This window comes from Gossypium hirsutum, chromosome D07 (genome assembly GCF_007990345.1).
Source record: "Gossypium hirsutum isolate 1008001.06 chromosome D07, Gossypium_hirsutum_v2.1, whole genome shotgun sequence".
Lineage (NCBI taxonomy): Eukaryota > Viridiplantae > Streptophyta > Magnoliopsida > Malvales > Malvaceae > Gossypium > Gossypium hirsutum.
This window is the reverse complement of record NC_053443.1, coordinates 12,053,848-12,067,244: the sequence shown is the minus strand read 5'-3', so window position 1 is coordinate 12,067,244 and position 13,397 is coordinate 12,053,848. Positions and strand designations below refer to the sequence as shown.

At 31.2% G+C, this 13,397-nt stretch overlaps 1 protein-coding gene across 1 annotated transcript; it reads right to left on the bottom strand.

Moving 5' to 3' along the window:
- Positions 1–7,347: 7,347 nt before the first annotated feature.
- LOC107956005 (glutamate receptor 1.4) lies at positions 7,348–13,154 on the bottom strand. The gene is made up of 4 exons (XM_016891765.2): positions 12,899–13,154; positions 9,088–9,930; positions 8,403–8,794; positions 7,348–7,935 (listed from the first exon to the last, which is right to left on the bottom strand). Exons 1-4 carry the CDS (start codon positions 13,152–13,154, stop codon positions 7,570–7,572), a joined length of 1,857 nt encoding a protein of 618 aa, XP_016747254.1. The 3' UTR covers positions 7,348–7,569.
- Between the last annotated feature and the right edge of the window lie 243 nt (positions 13,155–13,397).

Genomic DNA, 13,397 nt, shown 5'->3' with positions numbered 1-13,397 from the left:
GTCTTTTTCACAAAAGAATTCTTATTTCTCCCAGGTTTAGAGCAATGAGTGTGTTTTGAACATTACTCTGAATTAGTTCTAAAAATTATAAGGATCTATTCCGCAGTCTAATTGTTCAGAACACTTCTGGGCACATAAAGACGAACGCTTGACAGGTTTTCCCCAATTCCTTCTTTGGATATAGCATTGATGCTCAAATTTCCCAAAATTCCTTACGAGCCTTTGACCTCTTCAAAGAATTCCAACTCTTTGTTATCCATTAGACTTTGCACCAAAGCTTTGAATTCAGCGCACTCCTGGAATTCATGACCTTCCTCAACGTAGAACTCACAATAGCCCCTCATCCCTTTAGGTATCTCCTCTGAATCTTGAACAATTAATCTCGTGTTTATCATTTCTTGCCAAACTCATTTTAGCGAGGATCTCACTTCCATAACATCAGTTTGGGTTCTCTTTCCTCTATTCTCAATTATCGCATTTACCCCTTAGTCTAAATGACTAAGTAACAGATTTCCTACCACATTAGGTCCCGATGGATCATCGAACCTTACAATCCCCATCTTTATGAACCTTTCAATCAACTTTTTAAATACATTGCATTTCTCAATTGAGTGTCATGTTATTCCTGCATAGTACTTATATTGAACATTCGCATTATGCCATTTTGGGAATTGAGGTTGCATGTGTTTTAAGTAAAATGGGGATACCACATGTGCATCGAACAGATTTTGATATAACTCTTTTTATTTCATCGAGATGGGTGTGAACTGGAGTTTTTCTATGTTTGGTTTTGAGTTAGATTTTTGCCTCGAAGGGCCCTGATGGCTTGTTGTTATGGTCCTTAGTTGGCCCACAGTGACCGATTTTGAATAGTTCTTATTATACACACTTGTGGTATTCACTTCATTTTCCTTCTTTCTCGGGGTTGAGCTTTTAGCTTTTCCTCCCGCATCTATTTTCTCACTTTTTATTGTATTTTTAATCATCTCTCCGGACATTACTATATTTGAGAAGCTCTTGGTAACACTTCCCAACATATGGTTAATGAACGGGGCTTTTAAAGTGTTTATGAAAAATATTGTTGTCTCCTTCTCCAGAAGAGGTGGTTGGACTTGTGTTGCCATCTCTCTCTATATCTGGATGTACTGCCTAAAGCTTTCACTTTGCTTTTTCTCCATATTTTGTAGCGTAATTCTATCGAGTGTCATGTCGGTCACATGGTTGTATTGTTTCATAAATCCTGTGGCAGGTATTTCCACGAGTTGATTTCGGCACGGCTTAGCTGGTTGTACCACTTGGCGGCTGACCTGATCAAACTATCCTGGAAGCAGTGAATTAATAATTGGTCATTATTGACGTATCCCGTCATTCTTCGGCAGAACATTGTAATATGAGCTTCAGGACAACTAGTCCCATTATATTTTTTGAATTCTGGAGTTTTGAATTTTAGTGGGAGCACTAGATCTGGGACTCAGCTCAGTTCCTTAACATCAACCCCACAAAGGTAGTTGGCACTCTCCATAGCTCTGAATTTCTTTTCCAAGCACTTGCATTGATCTTTTAACTATTTTGGCAATTCTACTCTTGCTCTATCCATTTTCATTATGTCATCCAAATTTGGAATGACGGGGTTGGTCGAATTATCCCATGGATGGGAACCTAAACTCGTAGGGTAATTCACTAGTGCTGAGGTACCGGCTTGGTATTGTTGTGATCTAATGGTAATGAGTACCCTTTATGGATATGCATCTGGTTGGGCTTGGAAATTTACTAGGGTAAAGCCCAGGGGGTATATATGGTCTTTATTATCATCTCCAGAGTTACTCACAACACTTTTCCTTTTTTCAGTCCCTCTAGCTAGCAACTGGGTCAACTGGCTTGTCATGCTTCATTGGGACTTTTGTATTTGATCCCTCATGTCTTGTTGTACCTTAGCTAATTTTTCCTGTAGATGGGCTTGCAACTGATCTTGCGTGTCCTTCTAAATTTGTTCCAATCTCTCTAACCTTTGATCTTTGACTCTGGTTTTACTGCGGGTATCGTAACAATATTCGATTGGCAAACTCTTATTAGTTTCCAGGGTAACTGTCATAATTTTGATTAATTAATGCCTTTTTATAAAACTTAATGTATGTGATGAAATGTGATGCTGATGAATGAAAAATGAATGCAAAAAGAGGCGTTGATTCTGATTTAATTCTATTAGAATAACTTTACTAGAAAATGAATATCTTTACATAAAGTGTATACATATATGACCTCGCCTTCACATTCAAAACCTTAACTTTCTTGAGAAACAAAGCTAATTCTTAGCCCCAATCTGACTCCGATTCATATCTTAGGCTTTTAACGGCTAGGGTCTGCAAGTGGTCAGCCACTTCTTGTACTCGAACCAAAGCTTCGCTCATCATATAGTCCATATCTCTGACCTGCCCCTCTCACAGGCTGTCACCTTTCTCTTGTTGCCTTTTCTCGGACCATATTCGCACGACTGTGTTGTCTTCTATTTTATCAAGAAACTCATTTTCTATGACAAACTCTTTATTTAGCAACTGAACATGAATCAACACCTCCTTTTTTTAGATGAAAATGTAATGTAATCACAACCAAAACAAAAAGAAACAAGTCAGTACATTTCATACAAATTTATAATTTAAAGCAATAAATAATAAATAGAACACCTAATTGGGTGACCACTAGGGGTTCGGTATGGTTCTACCTAGGGTAGGCTCTTAAGGCTCATTATATGCAGTTCGGTTCTAAAGTAAGGTTACCTGAATTGGTAGATTCCTCGATCTTCACCCATTATAGGCTTATACGGATTGAGTTTAATTCAGGGGAACACATTTCCCTATGGCTATACAGAGATAAAGATCTCACGAAGACATAGGTACGAATGTATCCCGAAAGAGATCCACTATCCTATACGGAGGTGAAGACCTCACGAAGGAATAGTTTCTCACTCCCACTTAAGAAGGGAAAAATCGAACAGTTGTGCAAATGCAATATGCGAAAAACACACAAAAGAAACTTTCAAACCAATAAAACAGATATACTAGACCACTATACAACCAGAGATATCAAAACATGAAGGATGAAATGCAATAAACGGATCGTAAATTTAAACCAAATTATCAATTTTTGACAAAAAGACCAAAAGTAATAAACTTGCGGCTTGACTCTCTTATTTTATTCCTTAGTGGAGTGACAAGCTGTCGAAACCATTTCTTTGTCATCGACTTTTTATTTTAAAAAACAAAAATGGGATTTGCCACCAATCACTTTCATAAGGTGTGATCAGATCACCTTGTAATTTGATCGTTTTAATAAAAGGTTTGATTTACTAAAACAACGATATTAGGTCTACAAAATTTAAAAAATATGTTCGGGAGTCGATTACGCATGAGGAAGGATTAGCACCCTTGTGACGCCCAAAATTGGTACCTAGTTGATTACTTGATACCTTAGTGTCGAGAATTAAAAATTTGAAGAGAATTTAAAACATGATCCCTTTTTGTATCAAGGCATTACTAAATTAATTTTCATGAAAATGGCTTATTTCAAGTCAATCGAGAAGGAAGAATCATGTCCCGCAACTTAGGACACAATGCCTTAAATCCTCGAAATCAAGAATGAATGTTATTTGATCATCATTTGATTCTCATTTTTATATTTTTGAAATAAATATTCGATTATTTCGGTTTTAAAAAGAAGTCATATCCTGTAAGTTAGGGACACTTTTTTCTAATTCCAAAAATAATGAATATTGCCTCATTTTTAAAAAATTTCTTTTTTATGCATCGTGCGAAAAACGAATGCAATATTTAAAGTAATGTGTATTTAGCCTACTTGGGCATAGCACAAAAATGGATAAGCACATTTAAACACAACTCGTGGCATTGTTATAGCAAAATAAAATCAAAAGGGAAGCGTATAAAAAATAAAACGATGATGTATAAAAAAACATATATAAAATGTCATACTAACAAATGATAATGATGTAACTACGAAAGTGATAAAATTCCAATTTGTAATGACGATGGCCGGAAAATTACCCAAAAATACCTTTTAAACCTTTTTGTGTAGAAATCCGATTCGGAGTTAAAATGCTCGACTAAAGCCAAAAACCCGAGGACTCGAAGGCCTTTCAGACCGAAAGAGACACCAACGGTGGCACAGAGATGAAACGGCAGGTATGATTTTCCGTTTTTGTTTATTATTTTTTGTTTTACTTCGAAAAAAAAAATAAAAGGCTACCTTTTGAAACTTGATTTTTATTTTTCTTCGTTAGATTTCTATTTAAAAAATAATAATCCTTACAATATGTTCTTTTTAGGCTTTTATAGCTGATTTTACATATATATTTTATTTTTTCTACTATTTTGTACTACTGTTGCGTGTTGCTGCTATTTTTTTTCTTTTTCTTGTAGGCGACGGTGGCAGATGAATGGTTTATGGTGACAGAGGCTAGGAGCGGCAACTAGGTATTAGGGTTTCTTTTTGAGAAAAAAGTTTACGTCGTTGGGCTATAATTGGGTCTTAGGGTTTTTTTAATTTAGGCTATTTGGGCTGGTATTGTAACTAAACTGGACTTTTAATATTTTTATTTATTTTTTCTGTTTGGTTTTTATTTGGGCCTGGGCAAAAATAGCCTATTACATTTTATTTTACTTGTGACTCGCTTATGTTGAGCTTGAGACTTAGTGTTTGGGTTGGTGAGTTGGATCGGAGCTATTTGGCTTACTACAAGTCAACAATTCTGATGATTATGGTGTAATGGTATACGACAAGTAGATATTTTAAGTAGCAATAGAGTTGATTTTAGTCATTTATTTAATTTTTCATTTCTTTTAACCCTTAAACTTGCATTGATTGTCAAATCGTCTCAAAATAGATAAAAAATTAACATTGATTAACTTTACTGATGTGACATCCACAAGACAATTGATTTGACTATTTTACCCATTTGACCTAAAAAATTAATATTTACAAAAATGACCCTAATCTAAAAACATTCACCAAAATAACCTGAAATGAACAGTAAATTTGGGTTATGGGAAATAGATGGCCGACACCACTATTTTTTTCTATTAAAAATATAATTTTTGGGGTTTTGGACACTAGATGGCCGGCACCCTGTATTTTTTTCAAAAAAAAAATTTTGTGGTGCTGGCACACTGATGACCTGCACCCATTTTTCTGATTTAAAAAATATTTTTTTGGGGGAAGTGGTGCCGGCCAACGAAGGGCCAAAATCACCCAACAATAAAATTGAGAATATTGCAACATAACCCCTCCTTGTTTTCCCATCTTTTTTATTTCCCAAGTTTAATTACATATTTTATATTTTAAAACAATATTAAACTACTTATCATGTTTTTTAATTATTATTGCATCACTCACATTATTATTAAATTTAAAATTAATTTAAAATATATTGAACTAATTATTTTATAAATATATTACTCGTTATTTTTTAAAATAAAAAACAATAATTTAACAATGTTTATTTGAATTATTATAAAAGATGAAAATCATTAAAGCATATTTTCATTTTATAAAAAAATATAATTTAATTGTGCATATTAAATTTAAATTAAATTTAAATTAACTACGAAAATTAACTAGTTTAGTATCAACTACTGTGATTTTGGATATTGTATTTAGCATTTTAAAATATTTTCACAATTATAAAATTTAATATTAAAATTCATAAATAGTTTTAAAATACTTTCATTTGTAGTTCTTTAATAATATATTAAAATAAGATAACTTTAACAACTTTTTATCAAAACCACCTCCAAAAAATTATCATTACATTTAAAAATAAATATAATTTTTTAGGCTTAATTTATTATTTATACTTGAGTTTAACAACAATCAAGTTACATTTAACAAAATAAAAACAAAAATTTTAAAAATCATGAAAATTTAAATATGATGAGAAAATTCAATCATGAAAATTTTAAATTTTATAAAATATGTAGTTCAATATATTTTAAATTAATTTTTAAATTTAATAATAATGTGAGTGATGCAATAATAATTAAAAAAATATTATAAGTAGTTCAATATTATTTTAAAATATAAAATATGTAATTAAACTTGGAAAATAAAAAAGATGGAAAAATAAGAAGGGTTATGTTGCAATATTCTCAAATTTTTTTGTTGGGTGATTTTGGCCCTTTGTTGGCCAGCACCACTACTCAAAAAAAAAATTGTTTTAATCAAATAAAGGAGTGTCGGCCATTAGTGTGCCAGCACCTCAAAAAAATTTTTGAAAAAAATATATGGTACCGGCCATCTAGTGTCTAAAACCCTAAAAAAATTAATAGAAAAAAGGTGGTGCCAGTCATCTATTTCCCATAACCCAATTTTACTGTTCATTTCAGCTCATTTTGGTGAATATTTTTGAATTAGGATCATTTTTATAAATATTTTTTGGGGGGGTTAAATGGGTAAAATAGCCAATTGATTTTGAGGTGATTTGATAAAATATAATATGCTAAGTTAAATATAACACTTAATTTCCAACATTTTCATTCCTAACTGCTCCGAGTAAAGTAACATCCTCCCAGTCCCAAGTAGAATAAATCAAAGGGAATGTGTTTATCGAGCAACGACAGGGATGATCAAAGTCAATTACAAAGTCAACGTTCGAGTCTTTATTTAACCATTTATTAATAGATAACTTCAAAATTTGGACAAGTTCAACTTGAAAGCTCTATTTAACGAACTAATTTGCACCTAGACATTGGAAAAGGAAGATGCATCAGTTGTTTGATGTGATGATTATTGGAATTTTTTTTATGATAAAAGTATTATGGATGATTTTATATTAAGAGTTAAATTGTAATTTATTAATTTTATTAAGAAATAGATAATTTGATCTTTATACGTTAAGATCAAATGATAAATTAGTCTTTTTTTTATTAAAATTTTATTTATTTATACTACTAAAATTGAGCAAATTGATTTGAAGAATTTTTTAATTTTAAAATTTTGGTCAATTTAATTAATATTAGTAATTAATTTAAGTTTATTTTAAAATTTAACTTTTTCTTAATTTAAATTGATGGTAATACAAAATTTTAAAATTTTAAAAATAACACATTTATATTATTTTATTTTTACTTTCTCAATTAAAATAATTTTAAAATGCTATAAAATTTATAATTATAATTATATTTTAATTGATACATACACCTTAGTACATTTCTTCGGATTAGAAACTAGTAACACTCTATGAAATAAATTTATTACCATCAAAATAACCTATATGATGGGAAAACAAGGTATTAAGGAGTAGTGAAAATATTCTTTGAAAGAACTTACATATAAGGGGTGAAAAAGGACTGTATATATGAAATTGTAATTCTATGTCATTTTTATCCCTTTTTAATGGTAGAATGACAAATCAGATTTTTTCGAAAAAATTTAAATCTAATTAATAATGCTAAAAATCAGGAGGAAAAATCTGATTTGTCATCCTCCTATTGAAAAGGCATAAAGATGACGTGGAATCACAGTTTCATACAATCTGGGGCTCATGATATAACTTCATGAACTTCAGAGATTATCAAACTCGGGGTGTATTACATTGGCGTCTCTTCTATTTTTTGAAAATTTCATGCAAACGTATTGTTTCACAATCTTAGGTCGTCCCCATTTTTTCAAAACATGAAAGTTTTTGCGAAGCAAGGAAGCGAAAAACAAGAGAACGACTAAAGCTGAAAAGGTTCCACTGAAAAGGAATAAGCCTCGAAAGTCACTTATTGTAAGTGGGTTCACACTGTTCAAAGTATCCCTCGAATCGAAATTAGTGATTGAACTTTTGAACCACACATTTTCAAGCATTTCAAGTCTCCCATCTTCTCTGAGTTTTGCTATTTCCCTTGATATGTCTCGAGTCAAGGTTGAACCCTCTGAAAATACCTGAAGGTTTCAAACTAAAGTTAAAACAACAGGGCTAATACACAAGCATACAAATAGTCCTCATATGTGTCGAAATTTGGATATCTCTTCACATATTTATTCTCTGAACACTCATAATATCTTAAAATTTTGTATCTTGAAACATGCATTTTTTGGATTTTAACCTAAAATCTCAACGCAAAAGTTGCAATTTTGCCCCTCCGAACAATAATAACTCAAGTTCTTTTACCCTCTAGATTAAATGAAAAGAAATGTATTTTTAGTTGTGTCCCCTAAAATTTATAGTTTTATGTTGAACCTCATCACTAAAATGATCTTAATTTCATTCTGACGTCCAATGGGCTTAACTGTAAAAAAAGAAGAAAAAAAAGAAAGGCTAAACGGTAAATCAACTCGATCCCTCCCATAATCAAGTTTGCCCTAAAAGTATATGTATGTAAAACAATTAGGAGTAATTGATAACTTACAAAGCCAAAGCCATTGGTGGTACGGTTGACAGGGCCGACCATAGAATAATGTGCTGAATATTTTTCTAGGAAGACGTTGATGTATGGCATCTCATCAATTATAGCAGAGAAGCCACCATTTTTGCTACCTTCCGATAAAGCCTTTTCAAATTCTGCAGGTGAAGTAAGCCATTTAGAAGTTGAACTAGAATTCTGGATGTTTAGAATGCCAACAACTTCTTGGGTAACAGGACCTAATCGATGTCCTATGTTGTCCACCTTTGAGATGTACTCGATATGTTGGACCGTCAACATTGACGTCAAGGTCGCGGTGTAATTCGAACCCAATATGAAAATCTCAAACACCCACAAAACAACCACGGATCTCGACAAATTGCTGGTTAATTTCTCCCCTGTAAATTCACATTTTCAAAGAAATCATCATTTAAAAAAAATTAAGATAAATAAAACAAGTATAAACAGATTATAGAAAAAGGCATTGAACAAATGGATTATTTTTTGGGTCTAATGATAGCTTTAATCCTTCTATTATGCTAAAATTTAGGATATAGTCCCTCTATTTTTATATGTCTAAAAACATTTTTAATTGCTAAATGTATTTTTACTCAATCAAATCACGTGAAAATTCAGTCACCAATAATAAAATAACGCTTCGAACAAAATAGATGGGCGAGAGCGTGCTTACATTGTGCAAAAACAAGGATGGAGAAGGAGAAGCTAATCATCCTTCCAATTTGCCCATTTGATTGCTGGGTTTGTTGCTCAGCTAATGCAGGACGTTCGATTAGCCAAATAACAAAAGTTGCTAACACATAAGCTCCCACAATTGTAAGCCAAAGTCCTCGTGTGAGTGGTTTCAAGAAAATCCACAAGTTTTGGTTGTCCTTTGGAGTTAACCGAGTAACCATCCCCACTCCTATATCGGTAAATGGCAAAGTGAAATCTACGTACAAAGATCTATTTGCATTGATTGTTATGTCCCCAACAGCACCATCGTACTTCTGTTTTTGTTTATCCATAGCACAATTAGTGAAAGCAAGTGGCATAAACGAACCAGATAAAATTATTACGAACCATACCTGGAGATATACTTGGTAGATCAGATCATTGTAAGCCTCACCGATGTTTGGGTTATTATATTCGAAGGGGACAAACTCATATGACGGTTGATACTTCAAACCCGCTACTGCAGCTTCGAAAACAGCAATGCAGAAACCAGAGAAAATGGTGGTATTGGTTTGAAGATCAGGGTCCACTTTCAGCAATTGAGGGAACCCGTTCGATTTTGGAACAGCAATCTTTAGGGTCTTATTAGCACTTGTTTGCATCATTCGACCTTTGGGAATGGTTGATGTCCCACCAGGCCATAGTATTGTGTTCAGGTCGTTATCAATGGTGAAGCTTGAAACTGAGATTACTGGAATTTTGGTTTGTTTTCCAAATTCAGCCAAAACCTTTGTGTCTAATGCTGATTTTTGTGCACTGATCAGGATGACCTTGACTTTCGCCTTCTCCAAGAGGTTATAAGCTGTATAGGAAATGTATAGCATAAGAGGTTAACACTTTGAATCTAATTTATTTTTTGATAACAATATGGCTAAATGCTTGATATATAGAAGTACTATGGAGGCTCATATATTAGAAACCGGATTGTATTTTGTACTATATTTAAAAATAGATAAATTAATCCTTATACATTATATCAAAGAGTAAATTTATTCTTTCTTTTACAAAATTCACTCATTTCTTATGTTAAAAATTGGCATAGTTGACGAAATAATCAGATAGCTATATGTGGCGTACTACGTGTAACTTGTGTTGATGTACAAGGACCAATGTTTAACAATAAAAATGGATGGAATTTTTAACAGAAGGACTAATTTACTCTTTGATTTAATATATAGGGAATGATTTGCCCATTTTTTAGTAGAATGGACAAAATGCAATATGATTCCTAGTATAAGGGCCTCCATGATACTTTTACCCTAAATGCTCAAATTAGAGCACAATTTTTAGGGGTTACTCATGGTCCAACATTTCAAAATGGTTGTATAATGGAATAAACTTTACGAAAGTGCTCAAATGAAGGCTAAAATCTTTTAAAATTGTCAAAGAAGGGCCAAACATTTTTTATAGTGCTCAAATAAGGGCTTTTCAAATGATGCACATTAAATTTGAATTTATGTTTTTATTTTTTATTTTTAAATAATATTTGATTCAACTGTTATATGTTTTATTTTAAACACATTAGTATTTCCCTAATTCTTACTACAAATTGGACTGAAGTGAGCGAAAAATCCTTATTTGAGCATTTTCGTAAAGGTTTGACCATTATATATATGACTATTTTGAAAGATTAAACTCTTATATGAACAACTCTTAAAAAGCTAAACCCTAATTTGAACATTTAGCCTAAAACTATTAGGTCTACAAATGAGTTTCGAAAATAAAAATAAAAAGATTGTTTCAAAATATAACTAGGTTTGAGGTCCAACATTAATAAAGGCTTTAACTTTTTGACATGAGCCTAATCTATTTTTTGATTTAATAATATGTTATTATTTATTATTTATATATTATGTAATTTGTGTTTATTTATATATTATGTAATTTGTGTAATATAGTTTAAGTATATATGACATTATAATTTAAATATTTAAATTGTTTACGTTTAAAATTTTAATAAAATAAATATTATATAAAATTAATAAATTTTAAATTTTAAAAAAATATGTTTTATATGTATAAAAATAAATGTTTTTTTGTATAAAAAGAGTTTTAAAATAAAATGAATAGACCTCAATATGTTAGACTAATTATTTATAAATATAAATAAAATTTAAACTTATATATTGAATCGGATTAAACTTAGTTTAACCTGAATAAGCCTACGGAGACTTCAACAAGCTAATAGTAGCCAAATTATAATTTTTTAATATAAACATAATTCATAACAAAAATGAAAAGAGGAGAATTTTTTATATGGGTAAACTACTAAAATAGTCACTTTTGTTTGGTTCAGGTTACATTTCAGTCACTTATGTTTGAAATGTTACGTTGTAGTCACTTATGTTATTATGATGTAACATTTTAGTCACTGAGCCGTTAATTTCTATTAACTGTGTAACAATAACCTGATGTGGCACATTAAATCATCATTTCAAACAAAAATTCTAGGTTAATTTATACAATCGGTCCCCATATATTTTCGTTTGGAGCAATTTAATTTTTTTCTTTTATGTTTTTTTAACTTTCTTTCTTTTCCATTCTCTTATGCTTCTCCCTTTGTTTTCCTCCTTTCTCCATTTCTTTCAACGTAGTTTTGCTATGTTTTATGTTTTTGAACAATTTAATTTTTTCGAGTGAGATGAGCTTTTGGACTAGTTACAAATGGAAAACATAGAAAAACTATGTTAAAAGAAATGAAGAAGGGAGGAAAATAGAGGGAGAAGCAGAAGAGAATGGAAAAAAAGTTAAAAGAACTTAAAAGAAAATTTTAAAATTGTTTAAAATGAAAAAATATAGAGACCAATTGTAGAATTTAACCTAAAATTTTTGTTTGAAATGATGATTTAACATGCCGCATCAGCTTACCGTTACACCATTGTTGGCAATTAACTACTCAATGACTAAAATGTTACAACACGATAACGTAAGTGACTAAAACGTAATATTTCAAACATAAGTGACTAAAATGTAACCTAAGGCAAACAAAAGTGACTATTTTAGTAGTTTACCCTTTTTATATTTAAGAACATAAATGTATAAAGCAATTTACTCATAATGTACCTTTCGATAGAAGTTGTAGGAAATTTCGTCTTCATTAATTAGTCTAACTAATCGGTAAAATGGACTAATGCCAACCATTTCAAAGTTAGACTTTTCTTTTCTAATATAATATACGTAAAAAAAATGTCATTTTTTATGCTGTTTTTTTTACTCTCTCTCTCTCTTTTTTTTTTGCTATTTTCTTTTTTTTTAGTATTTTGCTACCATTTTTACTATTTTGTTATTATTGTATAACTCTTGTTTTAGATACATTTGCTTGTTAAGTTGTAGCTATCTTAGTGTAATTTATGTATACATATATATTTTTAATTTATTTCCAATTTGTTGAGAAACATTTATTTTAATATTTTTAGTATTTTTGATATATTATATTTTTTCTAAAAAATATATTAAAAAATAATACGGGCTTAGCACGGGTTTTAACATTTTTTTATTCAGGCCGGGTTTGGGAACAAATTTTGGCACTTTTTTTGGCTAGAGCCTAGCAAACGGGCTTAAAATTTTGGTTGGAATCAGCTTGATCCTAACTCGACTCAGCTCATGAATACCTCTGCTTATCTGTCTATGTTATTGTTTATAGAAATTAATCTTTTCAAGGTTTAATATTGTCTCTCTCAATAATATTGTTTTATATTTGACTTAACATTGTAATCTATATTTATTAATAATGTTAAATTAACTTCAAAAGTAAAAGATAGATTACTTACCGATAGATAAAGCATGTAAAGGATCTCCTTTGGAGTCTATTGTACGAAGAACTATCCTCATTTGATTGTCCCTACGAAAGCTATTGAAATCGGAAATCGCCATGGAAACACGACTATGTATAAGCTTCCCCTCCCTTGATCCCATATCGACGATTAATCCGACACCGACCTCACCACCACCAGCCAGTCTAAGGCCACCAACTTGGCCACTTAGTTCACCGAGAAGACTAAAGTAGAAAGCAAAAAACAGCAACATTTGTTCTTGGTACGTAATCCGATTTAATTTCCTATGTGTAACCTAAATGGTGATATGTAAATATATACACATATATCCCAAGCCCTCAACCCCTCGGCAGCCAATCATCTACTAATAAACCATCTCAGCATCCACTAATTAAGCCCTTACCTAAATGACACCATCATCGCAGCTTCTTATTGATTAGAATTACATGTTTTTAACTTAAAAGAAAGATAAATATTTTGTCTCCAATCAAAATGA

What these genes read in the sequence shown, in the direction of transcription:
- LOC107956005 (XM_016891765.2), bottom strand. Translation starts at nt 13,154, where the DNA reads ATGTTGCTGTTTTTTGCTTTCTACTTTAGTCTTCTCGGTGAACTAAGT. An exon ending in TTTACATGCTTTATCTATCG is followed by an intron (nt 9,931 to 12,898) that starts GTAAGTAATCTA and finishes TTTCCTATACAG; the next exon opens with CTTATAACCTCTTGGAGAAG. An exon ending in CATCCTTGTTTTTGCACAAT is followed by an intron (nt 8,795 to 9,087) that starts GTAAGCACGCTC and finishes GTGAATTTACAG; the next exon opens with GGGAGAAATTAACCAGCAAT.